The sequence below is a fragment of the Corvus kubaryi genome, unplaced genomic scaffold (genome assembly GCF_017639235.1).
Source record: "Corvus kubaryi isolate FWS band 111438036 unplaced genomic scaffold, C.kubaryi_AGA036_p1.0 37391, whole genome shotgun sequence".
Taxonomy (NCBI): domain Eukaryota; kingdom Metazoa; phylum Chordata; class Aves; order Passeriformes; family Corvidae; genus Corvus; species Corvus kubaryi.
Genome location: NW_024581130.1, coordinates 11,106,835 through 11,128,285, shown reverse-complemented (window position 1 = coordinate 11,128,285; position 21,451 = coordinate 11,106,835). Strand labels below are relative to the sequence as shown.

Sequence of the window (21,451 nt, the reverse complement as noted above, 5' to 3'; positions counted from 1 at the left end):
GGCTCTCCTTTGCTGGATGTCCCGGGGCCAGCCCTCCATGGCAGGCTGTCCCTTGCCCGTTCCCTGCGTGGTGCCGTGCCGGGGAGCACCGCTCAGCAGGTTTGCTGTGTGTCCTCTGCTCGATGTTTACAGACTGTTTCTGTTGACTGCCACAGGTTTACACCATACGAGTGGTATAACCCCCACCCGTGCAACCCAGACTCAGATGTGGTGGAAAACAATTTTACTTTACTAAATAGTTTCTGGTTTGGAGTTGGAGCTCTCATGCAGCAAGGTACACCGGTTACACTTCGGTCTCGCACACGTCCCACAGTCTGCTCAAGGGCTTCTGTGCTGGTAAACTCCACCCTCTGTAAATGCAGCATGTACTGTAAAACCTGATCTCACACACCCAGAGTAGCAGAAGGGAACAAAGCCATGTGCCACTGCCACAGGGGAACCTGTGCAACCCCGACCAGGAGGAAGGAGGGCAAGCAGCTGAGAGAAGGGGGAGCAGACAGGACCATGCAGGCGTTCTGCAGCTGAAATATGAATTAATTGCAAGAGGGATATGAGGTGCTTCACGCTCAATTTGAGTTCATTGGTATGAGAGGTTTGGCAACAGGAAAATGTTGGGCTCCATCCCAACACAAACAGCCTTAGCTGCCCTAGAAGAACTGTTCCAGCTGCCAAACAAGGGAAGATGCTCTTTCTCCAGAAGGGTTGTTGAGTTTGCAGGCACTTGTCAAACACGTTGCTTAAAATCAACACCAAACCCTTGTTTTCTATGGCTTTCCTGCAGGTGTGAGTCCCATCCCTCTGTAAATGCATCCAACCCCAGAAGCCTTAACTTAACCCAGTCACAAGCCCCCGTTGCTGATGATTTTGGAAAGAGCTGACATTTTACTCAGGTGCCAAGGAGGGGCAGTGAAGCTTACTCCATGTGGGAACTCAAATAGACCTGTGTACTAAACACATTTGTTTATGGCATTTATGTTCTAAGGTATCCAATTAAACCACTTTTCACCAAAACTGGGCTCCACTGAAAAGAGAGAAAATGTTTTCTGACAAACTTTTCAAGTTCAATCAAAGCTGAACAAAAAAGACCCCACTCCACGACAACCAAAAAGGCAAAGCCCAGCGGTACCTTGGTATTAAATTCCTAAACATTTAAGTAAGGAATGTAAAACCATCTCTGCAGTCACACAGGTACAGTTTACTCTTTCCTCTTTAACAGACATGAGTAGCAGTAAAAGAAATTTTAAAATAAAGAGGACTTTTTTCTAGATATGGTAGAGAATAAAGTTTGTATTGTACCTAAGATGCACTTGCTTTTAATGGTGCATTATTGTATTGAGAGGATATAGAGCTTCCCCACAGAAATTGCTTTGAAGGAGGTTGGATGAAAGAAGAGCATTTCTGCTTTGTTTTGGAGCTTTTTGGTTTTGTTTTCCTTCCAATTTGTCAGTAAAACACAGGCTGAGGTTTTACAGTATCAGGCAGGTGTGTGTATCTAACTGTGGTTGCCCTGTGTGTGAAAGTGCCCCAGGATTCTGTGTTTCCTGTCCTGCCTTTTTTGGAGTTTACCATCATCCACAGCAAACTGTGGGATGCAGTGTCTGCTCGTTACCACTACCTTGGGTACATGACAGTCAGCCCCAACCAGACTCTGCTTGTCTTTTAAGAAGATTCAAAACAAAACCAAAGAAAGAGAAAAAAAGAAAGAAAGAAAGGAAAAAAAACACAAAAAACATTTGTAAGGCAACACAAATGTTTCCATGTGCAAACTTGTGGTGTGATTGTCTGTGCATCATGGTCACGTGAAGAGTTTGGACATGATGGGAGTGGTGGTGGAAGTCTGGGTCTAGCGTTGCGCTCCTCCTCCTTGGCAGCAGCTGCTCGTTATGCTTGACTGGAAGCCACTTGTGATTAAATTTTAAAATGTGATGATCAGACTTTCTCTTTTCTACAGAGCGTGAGCAAAGTCTGGATCAGGATTGGCTGTCATGTCTGCCATAAAAAGGCACTAGAGAGACTTCAGCAAGTATTGTCTCTGCCCCTGAGTCTTGCTGGCAACATTTTGATTTAGATGCTGCTTCCCCTGTTTTTCCCCTGGAAGTCTCAGATATGTTTGCATCCTCTGAAAGCATCCAAACAGGGCGCATTTCATCCAATCCATCCAGGGAAGCTGTCACTGTCAGAAAGGAGAGCTGTCCCTCAGAGCCCAGCTCAGCCAGGGACGGGGCAGAGAGCACCAGGGTGGAGCAGGGGGATGGAGCAGATCCCGGGCTGACCCCCCAGCGTGGGCAGCAGGGGAGGGGGATTCTGCCCCTCTACCCCACTCAGGTGAGACCCCACCTGCAGAGCTGCCCCAGCCCCGGGGCCAGCAGCACAAGGACCTGGAGCTGCTGGAGACAGCCCAGAGGAGGCCCCGGAGATGCTCCAGGGCTGGAGCCCCTCTGTTCTGGAGCCAGGCTGGGAGAGCTGGGGGTGCTCACCTGGAGAGGAGAAGGCTCCAGGGAGAGCTCAGAGCCCCTTGCAGGGCCTGAAGGGGCTCCAGGAGAGCTGGAGAGGGACTGGGGACAAGGGCTGGAGGGACAGGACACAGGGAATGGCTCCCCACTGCCAGAGGGCAGGGATGGATACTGGGAAGGAGTTGCTCCCTGGGAGGGTGAGGAGGGCCTGGCACAGGGTGCCCAGGGCAGCTGTGGCTGCCCCTGGATCCCTGGCAGTGTCCGAGGCCAGGCTGGACATTGGGGCTTGGAGCAGCCTGGGACAGTGGGAGGTGTCCCTGTCCATGGCAGGAGTGGCACTGGATGATCTTTAAGGTCCCTTGCAGCCCAGGTCACTCTATTATTCTGTGATAAACTTTTTGCTGCCTCAAGGCACTCAGAAAGGTGGACACTGGAATGACCATGGGGAAAACGAGATGCTGCCCCACTCAGCCAGGAGCAGGGTTTGCTCTCACCTCCGCAGAGCAGTCACTCCATGCAGAATCACCAGGCTGTGGTGCCCAGAGCCCGGTGAACTGAGCCTGTTCTTTCCCACAAACATCACTTGCTGCAGAAGTCACAGGGGGTTTGGCATCCACCCCACAAGCGCAGCACAAGGGATTTTCCATCCACTCCTGAGCAGCGCGGGCATGTTCCATGGGTGGAGCACAGCATCAAGGGCCAAGTGTAGGAATTCCATTTGTATGGCTGCCTAAGCTTAAAAGCAAGAATTCCTTCAGGGTGACCTGAATCAGCACAGCTTTTGTAGTTCAACCCCAGCTTAAAAAGAGAGAGCAATGAGGAAATATTTCATTGTATTAAAAAAAAAAAAAAATCTAAAAAGCATGAACCCCAGCAGAACCCCAAACACAAACCCAGACAGAGCTACAGCTCTGGAAACAACTCCTTTTGGACTGGAAAATTTCAAGTGAGAGTTTTTGCCTTCAGACTGCTCTCGCTGCTTGGCAGTTCTGTCAACACACTCCAACCCTTGGGCTAAGCTTAGCTCTGACCTTTAAGAGACACAGCTCTGTGTTTACAAAGCCAGCTCCAATCTGTTTGCTGGTTGGTGGGGAAGGTTCTACCCTTTCGGTCTCTGCCCCAAAAGTCACATTAACAGTTTTTCCAAAGTCTGAAAACCTTCTCTGAAACATGCTGAAATTTCTTGCAGAACCCATTGAACAGCTGGGGAGACATAATAGGTCTACGTGTCTTTCCAGTAATAAAAATACATTTGTCACATCAAAAGCTTTAGCCCTGAGCACTCTGTTCACAGGGACTTAAGTATTTTCTTAAGTCCATCCCTCATCAGCAAAATAATTATGCAAAAACTTAACTTGAAGTCAGAAGTCCTCAGGTGGCAGCCTAAGAGCTTTGCTGAACCAGATCCTTGAATCCCACGTTATGGACAGAATTCAGTGGGGATGGGCCCCCAACAAGAGCAGAAAATTTGCCTCAGAGTGCTTGGAAACAGCAGTATCTCTGGCTGAGGTTAGAGGTTATCCGAGCTGCCTGAAGCCATTTCAGTGCAGGTAGCATGTGCTGCTCTGTGGGGAGCTAGGGCAATGGCAGAGACCTGCTGAAACCTGTTCAGCAATAATGAGTGTTAAATACAGTGTCCAAAATTTTGCATCGCCCTGAAGATGTGAGGGATGTGTCCATCACCCCTCTGATTTCTCAAATGTGAAGCACACATTGGTAGGAAGAGGTTTTCTGGGGGCTGAGCTGAGGTTCACTGGAGGTCACTGGAGCTGCATTGACTTCCCTGCTGGTGCTGAGATGTGTGGATAGGAGGCACAGGGCAGGCTCCTCCTGTGAGGTATTTCTGTCAGATACTTGTGAGCAGAATAGAACTCTGGTTACAAAATCAATTGCAGTGTACAGGCACAAAGGGACTCCAGAAGCAGACAAAAATGCCAGAGTAGCTGCTGGGGATGTACAAGGTTAATATCACAAGCATGGTTAGCTCAGAGAGGTAAGGGGGCTCAAGGGTAATTCCATTTGTCATGTATCATGGCGCACATCCCCTTCCCGGTGTGTTACCATTATAAATGTCAGCTGTGCATCTGTGAGATTATTGTTGAAACCATTTTATCATGCTGCAGCTCATAAAAGCATTGTGTGCCTAAAACCAGTCTGTGGTTATCAGGCAAGGCATCCTTCAGCCTCATTTTAATACGATTGTCTTGGTGGTGTTGTAACAGGATCAGAGCTGATGCCCAAAGCTCTTTCCACCAGAATAGTTGGAGGAATATGGTGGTTTTTCACCTTAATCATAATCTCATCCTACACTGCCAACCTGGCTGCCTTCCTGACTGTGGAGAGGATGGAATCCCCCATCGACTCGGCAGATGACCTGGCAAAGCAAACCAAGATAGAGTACGGGGCTGTCAGAGACGGATCCACCATGACCTTCTTCAAGGTAAGGCAGCCCCGGGAGGCAGAGCCACAGCATCCCGAGGGATTGGAGGGGTAGATAAATACACCAGGTTCCCACAGCCACGGCGGACCCTTCAGCACAGGAATGTAAAACCCGGCAGGTTTCCCCCAGGACATGTGGAAAACCAGCCTGGCACTGAACTGCAGCGAGGAGTAAACCCATCTGCCCTTGATGGGAGCCAGGGCATGGACACGGGGATATCCTCCTCCAGCTGGGATCCTATTTCCTTGCAGCCACCTCACGAAAAAGCAGCTGGAAAAGTCTGCTTCCCCTTCTGAAAGTCACATTTGCACCATGGTAATTCCGCAAATGCAAGTTTGTTTGTCCCTTTTTCTAATGCTCCATGGTCAGTATTACCCAGACCATCAATACAGGGGCCACACACACACCTGAACACATCTGCAAGTGACAGACAGTTTCCTGTGGCTAATTGTTTGGTATTACTGTGATAATTGTGTTCTTTTTTTTTTCTTCGTTATTAGTATCAATTATATACAAAATGGGTAATCTCATAAAATGTCAGTGTAAAAGCCAACAAGCTATAAATACAGAATACATGCACAAAAATCCTGTGACAGTCAGAATTAATTAGCAGCTTCGTCAGCAGTCTCAGCAGGGAAGTCAGGCTCAGGATGAGGCCGGATCAGTCTTCTCCCTGTGGTACCTGAGGATGGCGTTTATGGAGGCCCACATGCAGAGCCTTTGAAGGGGATGGGACTCTGGGGGAGCAGCAGTGGGGCAGAACAACATCTGTGCCAGGCAGAGCTGCCCCAGCCTGACCCTGCCTTCCCTCAGCCACGAGCCCTTCTGAGGGAAAAGAGATAATGCACACCCAGAATGGTCCAGTTGTGGGAGATCTGAAGGTCCAGAGGGGGCCACAGAGAGGATGAGGGGTCTGGAGCATCTCTCTTGTGAGGAGAGGCTGTGGGAGCTGGGCCTGGTCAGTCCAGAGAAGGGAAGGCTGAGAGGGGATCCCCTCAACCCACACAAATGTCCCCAGGGGCTGTCAGAGGATGCTGCCAGACTCTGACCACACTGCTCAGTGGTGCCAGTGACAGGATGAGGAGCAGTGGCCATGAACTGAAGCACAACAAGTTCCACCTCAACCTGAGGAAGGATTTCTGTCCATGGAGGGGGCAGAGCCCTGGAACAGCTGCCCAGGAGGGCATGGAGCCTCCCTCTCTGGAGACATCCCTAAAATCCAAATTCCTGTGTCACCTGCTCCAGGTGGCCCTGCCTTGGCAGGGGGGTTGGACTGGGCGATCTCCAGAGGTCCCTTCCAACCCCAACCATCCCAGGATTCTGGGGTTCTGTATAGTCTGTCCTTGCTGCGGCTGCCAAGGGTGAACTGCCCCTGCCAAGGCTCTCCTGTGGCTGAACAGAAATGTTTCCTTGCTGAAAGAAAGACAGCAACTACAGCATTTTGCTATAGTCAGCTCCTGAAATGATGAGCTGACATTTCCACTGAGATGGAAACCCACCTGTCAGGCAAGCTCTGGATTCTCCTCTGGCTCTTCCATGCCCAAGCATGCTCACTGCCACTGATATTCTGAAGTAAAATTTAGCTTCAGAGACAAAACTTCAAAACCTGTTGCATCCCTGCGTTTTTAGGGGAAATAGGTCCTGAAGCTGAACATGAGAAGTTCAGAACAAATTTCCTAGAGCTGTTTCCAGTTTTACACTGATTTCTTTTTGCACCATTAATCCCCCAGGCAGAAATACGGAGGCTTCAAAGCATGTAAGCTTCTAAAGGAGAACTTCCAGACAAGGTGGTTAAATATTTATGCACTACATGTGCCAGCTTACTTGTGCCTGAAATACATGTGCACAAAGCACAGGGGAAGGACAGCGCAGAACCTGGGGATGGATTCCCTGGCACAGGGATGGTGACACAGTGGAAATGCATGAAAAATGCAATGTCTCACACTTGTAAACACTCCGTGTTTTATCAAAGGTGTTATGATTTTTATTACAGAAGTACCTCCAGACCCTCACAAGATCAGGGGTTCTTTGTCCTGTCCAAAATTTGGAATAAAAAACCCTGGAGTAGATCTCTGAACAAAACCAGATACTTCTGTCTGCAAAGCAAGGCTCTGACTTTGCCTCCCTCAGACTGAGAAATGCTGCAAATCTCCTACAGCTACATGAGTACACACAGCCCAGGGAGGGGCCAGGGGACAGAGAGAAGGCAGCAGGGGGGAGTTCAGGCAGCAGTTCCTCCATTTCGGACTCCACCCAGGGTCCAGCACAGTTACAGCGCCTTTGCCGTAACACTCCAGACGCCGCCTCTCTTCTGGGAGCTGTCCTGTCCCCGGCAGTGCTGGAGTGCCGGGAACAGGGAGAGGGAAAGGAGGGATTGGCACCAGCAGCACAAACCCCGTGAGGGAGTGAGGCGCAGGGCTGGGGTGCCCTGGGGAGGGTCATTCCCCCGAGTGCTTTCTGTGCTGCCAGAGGTGATCTGGCAAATCAAACAGTACTAAAGCCAAGGAATGCCGAGAGGAACAGATTCCTTCAGACCAACATTTTCTAAAGCAAACCACAACAGTTCCTCGCTGTGAAGGGGACAGGAACAAGGGAGTGGCACGCAGGACACGAGGGGCAAAGCCCAGATCCCTCTGGTTGTCAGGACTGTAAGGGAAACACACACAGGAAGAAGGATTTCTGGAGCCATCAGGCACAGAAAAAGATGCTGGCACAAAGCAGACTCTAAAGGGCTTTGATTTAGGACTTTGTGCTCCAAGTAGCAGCAGGAAGCCCCTGGAAGATGAGATGACCCAGCGTAACTGCTGGGTGGGATGGAGATCGGGAAGCATATTAGAGGAGCAAGGTACTGCCACTGCTTTCCTGAAGGCTCCATCTGCATTTATTCAAGCTGCCATCACTTTCAGTGAGTGGTGTCTATAATGCACGTACCAACAGCTGTGATTGTTACTGGTTTGCAATGCCTAGCACCAGTGTCCTTGCTGCAACAGTTCCCCCAGAAGAAAAATTATTCTAAAGATGGAATATTTTTCAAGGAAGTTTCTGCAGTGACTTTTAGCCAGACAGTGAGGGCAATGAAAACAGAAGCAATTGGATTTATTCGTGGGGGGAAAATGGAGTTCTGACTTTGAAAGGAACCTCAGAATCAGCCTCCTCCCTGTGCAGAGATCCCAGATCTGTCCAGAACAGATGAAAATGCCCCAAAACCAGGGCCTGGGCAGCTCAGGACAGTTCAGCCTTGTAGGAGGGCAAGCCAGCAGCACCCCAGGCAGCACTGCCCATCTGTGGGGATGGCTAGATCTAGGAGAAATCCAGCTGAAGGCAAGATGTTTCCCATCCCCAAGTAGTGACACACATTTATTTCTCCGGACTGCTGCCCTGCTCTGTTTCCAGCATGTCCATAAATCTTCCATCGCTGCCTTGCCCCTCCATGATAACAGATCTTCATCCTGTGTGGCAGCTCGTGCCAGCTCCTCCCTTCTAAAGTGCAGATGTGTTTCTGCTGAAACTAATAAAAATTCAAAGGGCACATTTGGCACAGGATCTATCCTGGAAAAAACGGGAGCTGGCAAGTTGAGAAGGCAAGATCTTTCTTGCAAGCTCTTCTGAATAAGGAATACATCCTTCCAGTAAATTCACTGTCAGACTCAGTCTGGTGCATAAACATAGCATCAATTTCAAAAATATTCCCCACTGAGCACTGAGTAAAAAGGGTTTCTACCTGCAAAGAGCCACTTAGCCACCTTCAGAGTTTAGTGGTATCCTGTGGCTCGCCAAACTGAGGGGGAATTTAGGTGACATTCGCAGATACTGAATTTACAGGTGAGGCATATTAACGTTTAAAGCTCAAAGAACCAGAAAATCAACTTCTCACAGGAATCTCCCCTGAAGCTGGTGCTTAAAACTGAGCCTGGAACCAGGTGAGATGGCTGCAAACCAGAGACAGGGCCTGAGGGACTGAGGAGACGCTGCCCTTAACCCTGTGGCAAAAGGATCACATCCTTAAGTCGGATTGCAGTGGGAAGCACAAAGCAGGAGTTTATTCGGTTTGTTTCTCAAACTTTATCCCTGAAGTGCATGACTTTTAGGCACACGATACCAACATAACAGGGGCAGATGAATGCTTTGCTCATCACCAGGCTCCTGGAGCAGTGGGTGTGCCCCAGCAGGCGGGAGTGGGGTGTCCAAGGGCAGCAGTGTCCGAGGGCAGCAGTGTCCAGCTGCACTGGCTCAGCTGCTTGGCTGCTAGAGTCCATGGAAAGGCATTGGCCCGGTAAAGCTCAGAGCACTTCACAGCCAGGCTGGTTATGAAGTTCCTGGCACTGCAAAGAAAGCGGGGAAAAAAAGGGAACTCCTCTACAAAGGCCAGTAAGAGGGAAAAGCTGGGGGAAGGAAAACCCTGCCACCGATTCCCTGTCACTCCAGATGTGGTACTGGCGTGAGCCTGTGCCCTGCTTTCCCTCCGCAGAAATCCAAAATCTCGACGTACGAGAAGATGTGGGCGTTCATGAGCAGCCGGCAGCAGACGGCGCTGGTGAAGAACAACGACGAGGGCATCCAGCGCGTGCTCACCACCGACTACGCCCTGCTCATGGAGTCCACCAGCATCGAGTACGTGACCCAGAGGAACTGCAACCTCACCCAGATCGGGGGGCTCATCGACTCCAAGGGCTACGGCGTGGGCACCCCCATCGGTAAGAGGCTCTGGGGCTGAGCTGCTGCAGAGCACATCCTGAGGCAAACGATTCGCTCAGTCCTGGGATCTCAGAAACAGGACACAGGGAATGGCTTCACACTGACAAAGCCATGGTTAGATGGGATATTGGGAAGGAATCCTTCCCTGTGAGGGTGGGGAGGCCCTGGCACAGGGTGCCCAAAGAAGCTGAGGCTGCTCCTGGATCCCTGGAAGTGTCCAAGGCCAGGCTGGACATTGGGGCTTGGAGCAGCCTGGGATAGTGGAAGGTGTCCCTGCTCACCTGACTGGAAGAGCTTTAAGCTCCCTTCCCACCCAAACTATTCCAGGATTCTCTATTTTCTCTAAAGAAAACTGCTTACTCAAAACACTGAAATCCCTGACGCAGAACCTTGCAGTTGATCCTCACTGCTCTTAGGTGTTGCTTTGAGGTCATGAAATAACTCAGAAATTCATCTCCTTTAATGCAGAGCTTTAAGACTCCCAGTCTCTCTGAACTCTCTCTGGCAGACCTTTGCTAGCATATCCCATGCCCTTTCTGAGAGTTTCTAATTGTAGAGCATTAAAAATTGTGTCAGATTTCTGTGCTGTGCACTTCTGAACAGTTGGCACTGGGGAGCCCAGTTTTGTCCTGTGTTCATAGAATTATAGAACCACAGAAGGGTTTGGGCTGGAAAGAACCTTAAGGCTCATCCATCCCACCCCACCCCCTGCCATGGGCAGGGACACCTCCCACCAGCCCAGGCTGCTCCGAGCCCCGTCCACCTGGGGATTGGTTCATCCATTGCTCGGCAGAGCAGATATAAATAAGGGAGAAACACCTCTGCACTGGGAACTGTCATTCTTTGTGGTGCTGAGCACCACAGACAGATTGTCACAGACATGACATCCCAAGTAGATTTTTCCTGTGGCTGTGTGACTACAGCCTTGGCACCCTGAGGAAAGCGATGCAAAAGCTAAGATCCCCGAGAATGACAAACTCATGGCAAGAGTTTCCTTGCGGTTATAAAGCTGCCACACTTTAAACCAAGAACAATGAAGGAATAATTGGAACAGATGGCAATCCTCAGAGACAGTGCAGCCATTGGAAATGCAGCTGTGAAATATACTTATAAGATGTTTCTTGTATGAGAAGTGCACCTTTATTTTTTTCTTAAGAAAACCTGCAAAATCCAGGGGAATAGATATCCCCAAGCACTGTGGAATAATCCAGCACCATCAAGCACCTCATAAACAACTGATTTCATAAACAAGATAAACCTGCCACTATTCAGAGGGACCCCCAAGGCTCTGCTATTTCTCTCATAACATTGAAGAGTATTGATTGCAGAGGCTGTATGGAAAATAAAAAAGACAAATAAAGGCTTGCCTGTGCCCCTTAACACCAAAGTTTCAGCAAGGCTTAACTGGCCCACAGGGGAATGTAAAACCACAGGGCATTTGCTGCAGCAGAGGAGTGCTTGGCACTCCAGAATCCCAGTGAGAGAGCTGGACAGCCCCTTATGGCTCCCGAAGAAACAGGGAGGAGAACTCTTGAATCCAGGAAATGTATTATTTTATCAGAGCATCTTCTGCACGTAAAATACTGCCGTTATAGCCATCAGGAGAACTTCTTCCTGGAAAGGGTGCTCAGGCCTTGGCAGGGGCTGCCCAGGGAGGTTTGGAGTCCCCATCCCTGGAGGTGTCCAAGGAAGGCCTGGACGCGGCACTCAGTGCTCTGGGCTGGGGACAAGGTGGGGACTGGGGACAGGCTGGACTCCACGGTCTCAGTTCTTTTCCACCCTCAGTGATTTTGGGATCTGTGATATGTCAGGGCAGGTTTAACTCCAGGATCTGTGCCAGTGCTGATGCAGGTAATTGTAGCACTAAAGCTCTTCCCAGTTCCTTGGGAGACTGCTAAGAAAGTAGATAAATGCATTCCTTGGCCTAAGAGGTTTGTTAATAGCTCAGAGGCCATAACTAATGTGCTGAATATTCAGAGAGGTGTGGAGATAGATTTGTGAGTGGTGTTAGAGCTCACCAATAAACCACCACCAGTGCAGCTCTCCAGGCACTCTTGACAAACTCTAAAAGCCCGTGCAGAAATATGGAGGTGCCTGTCACCCTCCAGATGGATTGTGCTAATCCTGATGGCAACGTAAGCACCACAAGAAAGGGTGGACAACCCCACAAATGCGGTGTTGTGACTCTGGCTGTTTCATTTACCTCCCAGCTGTGTCCTTCCAGAGGGGGGAACGGATGAGTCCTGCAGCGTTACACATCGCAGGGGACGAACTCTCCTAAGGCACAGACAATTCTGCTCTCTCTTCTGCGAGGCACTGCTGTTTGCTGTGGGAAGAATTCCCTTCTCTGTGCAAAGCCAGTCTTTGGAGGTGTTTCTGGCCTGTTTGCTGTGCTGTTATTTTTGGGCCTTTAACAGCAAGCACACAAATCTTCCACTCCTACAGCAGGCACGTTTTCCTCTCAGAGCTGGCTGCCTCCAGCAGTGCTGGTCTCTGGCTTCCCAGATGGATTTGGGATAGTCTGACACATGTTTCCTGGCAGCTGTGGTCACAGCATGGCCCAGTGCTGGCAGTGCTCTGCCCTGAGAAGCAGCTGAGTGCTGGCACACCAGATGAGGAACTGCAATGTTCCTCACGCTGGTTCTCCTCAGACGGGGCTGGGGGATGAAGGGAGTGGACAGCAGGGAGGGGGACGTGTGTTCATGGGACAAGAATTTTTAAGAATTTTTAATAATGTCCTGCACAGCAAAATAAGGAGGAAAACTGAATCTGTGAGGCCGAATTTCCAAGGCTATTGCAATGCATAAGGACTCAGGAACAGTGCCCTCAGTGAGATTTTTCTGAAGTGCCACATGATCCCTGGAATTCTGGTACACAGTGTGCCTTAAAGCTTGGTGTGCCTTGACGGAGTTGACTTTGCAACAACTTTAATGTGCAGCAAAATGTGACTTTTGGTGAAAAGGCGGTTTAAGAAAATCTGAGAACCGCAGAATCACAGTATGGCCTGGATTGGGAGGGACCCTAAAGCCCATCCAGTGCCAGCCCTGCCATGGGCAGGGACACCTTCCACTGGACCTGGCCTTGGACACTGCCAGGGATCCAGGGGCAGCCACAGCTGCTCTGGGCACCCTGTGCCAGGGCCTGCCCACCCTCACAGGGAACAATTCCTTCCCAATATCCCACCTAATCCTGCCCTCAGGCAGTAGGAAGCCATTCCATGTGTCCTGTCCCCTCATGTCTTATTAATATGTGTTCCTAAAGGAGGGAAAAGGGTGGGCAGGAGTAGCTGCATGGACACAGGGCTCTCAGCACTGCGTTTCAGCCCAGCCTCTGAATGTTTCCAGCTGTAGGGAGTCCAGCATGGCAGGATTTGGGAGCACACGTGTGCCTTTGGAGCCCAGTGGCCTCTCACAGAATCACAGAACCTTTCTTGCAAGCCCCCCCCTCCCCCCCCGCCTTGAGATCACAAAATCCTGCTCCCACAAAAAAAAGTCTCTCACAAACATGGCCTGCAGAGATTCTGGAAGATGGAGAGGTTGCGCAGAGTGTGTGAGAGCAAATCTGAACAGCCTGAGCCAGCCAGTGTGGCCAGACAGTGGCCAGGCCCATAAAGCTGCAGAGCCTGCACACACATCATTTAGCAAACGATGGCCTACAAACCAAAAGCATGGAATGGTTGCTATTTTCAGCTTGCAGGGCCGCGGTTGTTGCAAATCACAATAAAAAAGCCTTGTCCACATGGTGTTCTTACAAGCTGTAGGTAGCTGAGGCGGAGCTGTGCGTGGTGCAGGTGTACATGAGAAGAGGAAGTGTCAGGGAGACTGTGGGCTCCTCCGAGGCAGGCACTGATTTACATGCAGCAGGAAGAGCCAACAGATGCTCAAGTCAGTAGAGGGGATGCAAAGCAGAAATCCTCAAAGAGTGCTCACAGCAATATTCAAATATGATGTGGAGGGATGACTTAACCAGAAAACCCACTGCCAAGGCTTAAATAAACCTCACTAGGGGACCCTAAAATTATTGTGAATTCTCAAATAACTGCACCAGTGGAGTCCTCTGCTTCCCAGTCCCCAGGGCAGACACCAATAGAGATTCCCCCTCCCGCCTCCAGCCTTTCCAGCTGGAATAGTCCCTCCTGTGACAAGGGAGTGCTTCTGCCTCAGATTTTGGCAGCTGCTCCCCACCAGCACTGCCAGGCCTCGCTGTCCCCTTGCAGGGTCCCCATACAGGGACAAGATCACCATCGCCATCCTGCAGCTGCAGGAGGAGGGCAAGCTGCACATGATGAAGGAGAAGTGGTGGCGAGGCAACGGCTGCCCCGAGGAGGACAGCAAGGAAGCCAGCGCCCTCGGCGTGGAGAACATCGGGGGCATCTTCATCGTGCTGGCCGCGGGGCTGGTGCTGTCCGTGTTCGTGGCCATCGGCGAGTTCATCTACAAATCACGCAAGAACAGCGACATCGAGCAGGTGAGCGAGCCCTGCCCCGGCCCTGCCAGCCTGAGCTCTGGGCCTGGGGAGGGCTCTGCAGCACAGCCCTCCTTGCTGGAGCAGGGATCTCGTGCTGCTGAGCTCTCACCGGCCGTTCCTCGCTCTAACGACAAATAATTTATTAATAAGAACAGGGAAGTGCCTCACCCACGGTCCAATTAGTGCTGCTTAGCAGGGCAGTGCAGAACAAGGGCAATTAATTTCTCAAACAGTTTCTGCTTGAACTTTAAAACTTCGAGCATAAATTACACACCTGGGCTGCTGGTTTTTTATGTGGCATTAACACAAGCCCCTTGAGTAACACAGGAAAGCACATCCAAATCCCTAGAGTCGTTTTCCTCTTGCTCTAGAAAGCATCTCTTTTCAGAGCCAGGGGTTTACAAGCTGTGCTGAAGGGTGCACTTCAAAGCAGGGAGAAGTGAGAGAGATGAGACGTGATAGATGCCACTGTAAAGTAAGATTATGGAGCCAAAGAAATTCTGGTTATAGCTCCACTGAAGTGTAATGAGCAATTTAAAAGGGCAGAGGGAAAACAAAGGAAATGCTGTGTGTAAATCACGCCTTGAGCACTAGAGCAGTTTGTGAGAAGGGATCAATCTTTAAAATTGAGTGTAAACACCCATTTAGAGAACCACCCGCCCTGTGAAAAAGGCAGGGCCGTATTAGCACAAAATGCATAAAAAATGTATTGGTATCTTTGTTTTGTTCATGTCTCGGGAGGTCTTTTATTCAAATATGTTTTGGAGAACAGTTGCAGCTAATTAAAATATTTAGTGTAATTAAAATGTTTAGTTCAAGTGCTAACATGGTGCAGAACCTCCTGGAAACCAGGACTAAAGCAGACCTAAAGCTTTAGCCCAGGAGTGTTAACGTACTGAGCAATATGTGGGGTGAATAACACAGAATTCGGGGTTGCACACACACCCCGTTTCTGCACCTGCACTGCTGCTGCACAGCAAGGCGTTGCTTAATAATTAGAATCATTAAGTGAGTTAATGTGGCACATCCTGCTTCTTTTCCAGAAGCAATTTCACAGAGAGCCCAATACCAGCGATTCCAGTGTTTCTCTCTGGTTTCTCTGGGATTGTTTTCTCCTTTCCCTGGTGAAATAAGCAGCTTAGATGGCAAATGCTGTGCAGGGTGCGTTATCACTAAGCTAATCCAAAGCATTGTTGAATACAATCTGTGACTTTTCTGTTTCCATAACTGGAGTCTCTTTTGATTTAAATGGCTTTTGAATCATTCTCATGCTTGTTTTCAGTTTTGCTTCGTTCATTTATTTACTTTCTCCATTTCTCTTCTCTTGCATGCAAGGCCTTTTGTTTTTTTTACGGACTGCAGTGTAAGCAACCCCACCCGTCCAACTCCACCTCTGGCACCACCTTATCCACGGAGTTAGACTGTGGCAAGTTAATCCGGGAGGAGCGAGGGATCCGAGCGCAGCCCTCGATCCACACCGTGTAGTCAGGAAGGACAAAGGTGTGTCCGGGGAGAGCATCCCACCCAGGCAGGGCTCAGCACTGCACAGGGTTAACACAGGAGATAAGCTGATCTAGACTACATTGCCAAATTTACTGAAACCTGCGCAGTTTAAATGTGTATTTAAGTAATTGCCCCACGGCCAGCAGGGAGCTCAGCAGAGCGTGGCAGCCTTTCAGAATTATCACAGTCTCTCATGTGCAATTGTCACCTTGTCATTTCCCGGGGTCATTCACCTGCTTCAGGTAAGAAAAATTATTTACCTCCTTTTCATCTCCCCAACCCCAGCTGAACAGTGGCAGCCTCATCACTGAAAGCAGGCAGGAACATTCAGCTGGGTGTCTGCTGCAAGTGGGCCAGGCAGCTCCTCAGGAACCTCCCCAGTGCCCTGCAGGGCTCCATTAACTTCCTGAACCCCTGTTACAAGCAGCCAGAGATGTTGAGCTGGCATCTCTTATTCCCTGTGTCAATATTTAATGAATGCTAATTCCTCCATTTAAAATTCATTACTCAAAGCCTGCAAGTAACTATCATAGCACAAAATCAGAGGCATCAGTTAAATTTTATGCCACGTAACCATCAAGAACATATTGAACAGGAGCACCCTCAGGCAACACCCGCACAGACCATTAACAGAGCAACTCCTCTGTCTTGGTTGAGCAATTCATGACGGTTCATTTGTAACAGACAAAACTCTTTTGTGGGAAAATCAGGATATCAATTCATCCCAGACAGCAAAGCCCTGGCATTGCCTCGCATATTGAACCCCTGGTGGGATGTATTGTGTAGGAGGCTGGCACTGGATGTGTTCTACACCCTGCAAGGACAACACTTGGATTTCCTCCAGCCCTCAGCCAGTCAGGGACTGACAGGGCAGGGGACAATGGGCTGGATGTGGTTTTGCCACCAAAAAACACATGTCAACAATTTGAGATGCACAAAGTGCATGGAAACGCCAGCTCGTGGGATGTCATGAACTGTGCCAAACCCCAGTGTTTCCAAAACCTTTTATCTGTATTCCATCGTATCCCAGATTCCCAGCAGCCTCACCAGCTCGTCTCCCTCCCCTCACCCCTCACCTCTATTTTATGTTTTCCTGCTCAGTGGAGCTCTGGCTCATCAAACAAGTTGTTGCTCTGTTTTCCTGGGGCCGTTTCTGCCCCCTGCTGCAGTCGGGGACTGGTTGGAGTGGATGCCTTCACACCCAAAGTGTGAAATCCTTGAATGGTTTCTGCCGTACCTGGCTCCTGAGGAAAGCCAGAGCAAACAGTGCCCCGTGGTTTCCTCTCATCCCTGTTAAAATTTTTATGGTTTTGTGACAAAGCTGTGCTGCTCGCAGCTCGGCTGTACCAATTCTCCTCCGCTCATCCGGGGCTGGGAGTTGATGCTCCACTCCAGATGCTGCAAGAGATTGCAGATTGCTCAGAATGGTCTCTTAACTTGTTTGAATGGGGCCCTGAAAGCTTCGGTTCTCCATAAAGTGCTCCTTCTTGCTGGCAAGGACCTGAATTAGGTCCTCTGAATACCTGATTTAAGAAAGCACTTTTTATTTGCCGCTTCCCAGTAAAGAGGCTTAAAACTAATTAAATTCAGCTTCTCTCAGCTCTCAGAGGAGAAGGAAGATGCCTAATGTGTTTATCTCCATCATTGCTCCACGCAGGAAATCCTCTGGGTTGCAGCTTGGATCGGTTTTGTAATTGTTCCTTAGATTAGTGCCAGATCCAGAACGTTTCTGTCACTTGCTGGGTAAACATTTTCCCAGCTGTCAGTCCCACAGCCCCGTTGGCAGTGACAGCCATCGTTCCCTGGGTTTAGCTGTCCCCACAGACAGCCCCACGGGCTGGGAGCAGTTCCCTGGGGGGATTCCAAAGCAGCTCCTGCTGGCCCTGACAGAGCTTCATGCCTAGCTACAAAAAGAGTTATCAAAAACTATCACTGGTGTTCAGATGATGTGGGAGACCAGCAGGCAGCTTGGCTGATTTTTTTTTTCTTGTGAACAGGACACAGAGGAGCAGTTTCTGTAAATGGGGAAGAATTAAATTAAGCCCTGGATTACTGTCACACTGTTTTGGCAACCACAGCTCAATAGGCTCCGGCAGGTTAAAAAAGTTAATTTGGGGATCTCCTCATGCCATCAGCGACAGAATACTCACACAGATCCTTAGTGTGCCCCAGCAGCAGTTTGCTCACTAAGAGAAACTATTATGGATATTTTTCCTTTCGTGCCCAGCTTTTTCTTCCAGCACAAGACACAGGTCAGTGTCCCAGCTATGGGTGCAGGAGAAAAATCCTGACGTCTGCACTTCCTCCTCTGACCCTGAGCTCTTCTGGAGTTCCTTCAGAATGAAGCCTGCCCCACATCCTTTGATTTTCACAGCTCTCAGCACTTCCACACAGCACACTGGGCTTGGGGTGGCTTCTTTATTGTTATTTGGTTGGTTTTGCAAGGTATTAATAAAATGCCGTGTCCCCAGTGGTAGTTCAGCAGCAGAAGCAACAGACTGATAAATCCTGACTACAACTCCTTTTTTTTCATTGTTTCGACTTTATGTTTTGTTGTTTTTTTTTTTTTTTAATTCTGAATCTGTAATTCTCCTAAAGCTTAGCACGGACCTCTGCATGGGAGTGTAAGGAAGGATTTGGGAGCTTCATGACTAAGCTTTAGCAGCTGCTGAAATGACCAAAGGGCACAGAGAAAAGAGCCCCACATTGCACGGAGAGCAGAACCTATTCTGTTTTTAAAGCATGACATTTCCTTTTACATGCCACGGCCTGCAGCATTTTGACACTGCCAGAATGAGAACGTTAAGCTGGCTGAAAGCAAAATGTTAAATTCATTATTAAGTTGTAAAAGGCATCGCTCCATGCCCACTCTGCTCTTGTTCTGGGCAGACCTCAGCAGTGGACTGAACAGCATGGAAAAAAGAGGGGTTTTAAAGCAACCCTTTCAATCTGGCCACCTGAATATGAGATGAAAGAACAATCCATTATTACCCGTTTAAATCGAATTTTAATGTCAGCATCCTCTTTCTGAAGGCTGCTTTGCAGGTGCTGCTCAGAGGGCCACGTCTTGGGCTTCCCCATGGGGTGTGCTCCTTATCCATGGCTTTCCTGCAAATCCCACACTGTTCTGGCTGAGGGGTGCTCGCTCTGCACCCCTTTTCCTGAGAATAACTTGACGTCTTCCTGATAATAATTATTTTAAAATTCCAGACAGCTGGAAGTGGAACCACTGGGCACTCCACAGATGAGATATTACAAACCTCCCAGCAATATGTTCAGTGTAGCTGCCTGCAGATATTAAATGATCTTCATGGGGCTGTTTTGTGGGGATGAATGTGAAAGGCGTTGTGGTTATTGCACAGTCTGAGTAATAGGAATCCGCTTGGAAAATTAAAATACCAGCCTATTAACAAGGCAGTAAAATGCACTCTTTCACCTGCAGAAATCATCCCTGCCTGTGCTCTGCAGACAGTGATGCCTGGGATTAAATACAACACATTAGAAGGGTAGTGAGAACGACAGGGAAAGAAAATAAAAATAAGCCTGATCAATCCTACAAAGGGTTAATAGGATCCTGTCCCTATTTACCACGGCGTTCCAGATTCACTTTGTAATCCAGATTTTAAAAACTCAGTTAAAGCTGAGATCACAGAGAGCAATAATCCAGGCCAAGTCAGCCACTCAGAGCATTTGGGTTTATTAGTTTGGCAATCAGTGGTGCTGCTCCCCAGAAGAGCCTGGAGCAATACAGCAAGTGTGTTTAGAGGATACCTGCTCCTCCTGCTGCTTCCAGGGGGAAGGAGGACAGGAATTCCCGTATTATATTATCAAAGGAAGGGTATTTAAATGATAATTGCAGCAGCAGAGGCCTGGCTACCACAGCAGGAATTTGAAACAGCAGCAGTGCACTGCCCTGGCTGTGCCTATTGACCCTGGGGAGGGGCACGAATTAACAGGAGTTTAATTGACCTCGGAATTTGAGATGAACAAAAATGAAGCACTTCAGAGAAGGAGCACGTTGAGCTATAAATCTGCCACAGTCTGGGATCTCAGCCTGTGTGCAGCCCAGCCCATGAGGACGGGGTGGCACACACAGGACACAAAATTCACACCCACACTGAGGCACTGGGGGCAGGAGCTCGCTGCAGAACCAGGCTCACACACTTTATTCAGCTCGGTGAAGGTAAGGGGCTTGAAGCTTTGTTTCCCCCTGCTGCCATCACTTGATTTTCAATATAAATAATCTATTCATGTATATTTGCACAGAACAATTGTTCTTCCATTTAAAGGCTCCTTGTGTTCCTTTGTGTTATATGTAATTATTCCAGCTGTGGATTTTAAAAGATGTTTCCACTTGCCTCAAATGTCTTTGTTAATGTTGTGATGGTGGGAAGAACAAAGATTTCTTCTTTCTTTCTAAGCCATTCAGCTCCCTGATTCTTGTAGTAATTATCTCCTTTCTTCAACACACAATATTTGAAAAGATTCTTACCAAAGAAGAGAAGAAGATTGAGGGCTGGGCTGTATTTTAGAAATGTCTGTTCATTTCATGAGGGGGAAATAAGTAAACGACAAAGAAATCTTCAAAAACTCTTCTTTGACATTTTCTCTAGCATGCTCATGGGTTTTTGTGACTAAGGTATATGGCGTTTAAAACAAGATCTTTTCTCTTGTGAGGTCAGGGGAAAATGAGAAAGGGTAAATTTGGGGATGTGAAGCCAACCCAAACATCGTAAATGCGCCTGGGGGGGATTTCGGAAACATTTGTAGCAGCTTTAGCTGAGCCAAAGTTAAATGGAAGTCAGTGGAAGCCGAGTTAGACAGAAAGCCCAGATGTGTGCAGTGACCTGTGGCAGCCGGGGGTTTATTCCCAGCTGGATCTCCCGAGGAGCTCCCTGAGCCCCATGAGGGCCCAGGTTGGTCCCGGGCCGAGCTCTGCGCTGGGAGGTGTTTAATGCCATCCCCTCTCCCCACAGTGTCTGTCTTTCAACGCCATCATGGAGGAGCTGGGAATCTCCCTCAAGCACCAGAAGAAGCTGAAGAAGAGGTCGAGGACGAAGGGGAAATCGTCCTTCCCGAGCATCCTGACGTGCCAGCAGCGGCGCACGCCGAGGAAGGAAACCATCGCGTGAGGGGCGGGGGCAGCCCGGGCAGGACAGAGCCGCCCTGCCGAGGGACACCGGGGCCCTGCTGGCACGGGGACACACGTTCCCGGCCCTCAGAGGCTCTCTGCGGTGTCTTTTTTTAATCTAGAGGTACAGCAGCCGAAATGCTCGCCTAGACTGATGTACTCCTGATTCTCCGGGGAGCGTCTGGCTCTTCCTCCGGGCTGGATTTCTCTGCTCACCCGATCTGCATCTCTGTCCCCCCCCACCCCGTGCATCGCTGTATGTGCTTTCTAAATAAATAAATAAACAACAGACAGGGTTCTTTTTTCCAAGAATCTGGGAGTGAACCTTTTCTTTTCCCTTCTGAAGCAAAGATTGCAGCTCTGCTGAGCACAGGTGTTTGGGAACCAGGCCCGAGACACCAAAGTGGAAATTCACACCATTAACTCACGAACTGTGACTACAGAAATGTGTGAAGCACAAGGGTATCCAGCAACAAGGCGTTTCTATTTTCTCTGATATCGTAAGGAACACTGTGCAGGCTCTTTTCTGTGAGAAACTTGCTTTCCACCATCTTTTCCCTTTTTCAGTTCTTTTAAAACATGATTATTTGGTAATATCATAGCACCAGGTGATACAATCAGCAGGTGCTGGTGTTTAAAAAAGAAAAATCAAAATGCCACAAGGAGTGATCAGTGAGCAACCCTGACACAATCACACTGTCATATCCTCCAGATCCTGATGCCAACAAAGCAATTCTTGACTTGGAAATGACAATCTCTTAG

The 21,451-nt window shown here is 49.1% G+C and overlaps 1 protein-coding gene across 3 annotated transcripts in view; it reads left to right on the top strand.

The window, feature by feature from the left end:
- The window catches only part of GRIK1 (glutamate ionotropic receptor kainate type subunit 1), a 109,337-nt gene extending 88,336 nt beyond the window's left edge, over positions 1-21,001 (top strand). For 2 of the 3 annotated variants that reach the window (XM_042038155.1, XM_042038153.1), the window contains 5 exons: positions 156-274; positions 4,676-4,893; positions 9,362-9,587; positions 13,805-14,055; positions 20,535-21,001. In XM_042038155.1, coding sequence (XP_041894089.1) covers positions 156-274; positions 4,676-4,893; positions 9,362-9,587; positions 13,805-14,055; positions 20,535-20,690 — 970 coding nt within the window. In that variant the 3' untranslated portion in view covers positions 20,691-21,001. Of the gene's footprint in view, positions 1-155; positions 275-4,675; positions 4,894-9,361; positions 9,588-13,804; positions 14,056-15,390; positions 15,556-20,534 lie in introns of all 3 variants that reach the window. The other variant, XM_042038154.1, reaches the window with a different exon arrangement.
- The last annotated feature ends 450 nt before the right edge of the window (positions 21,002-21,451 follow it).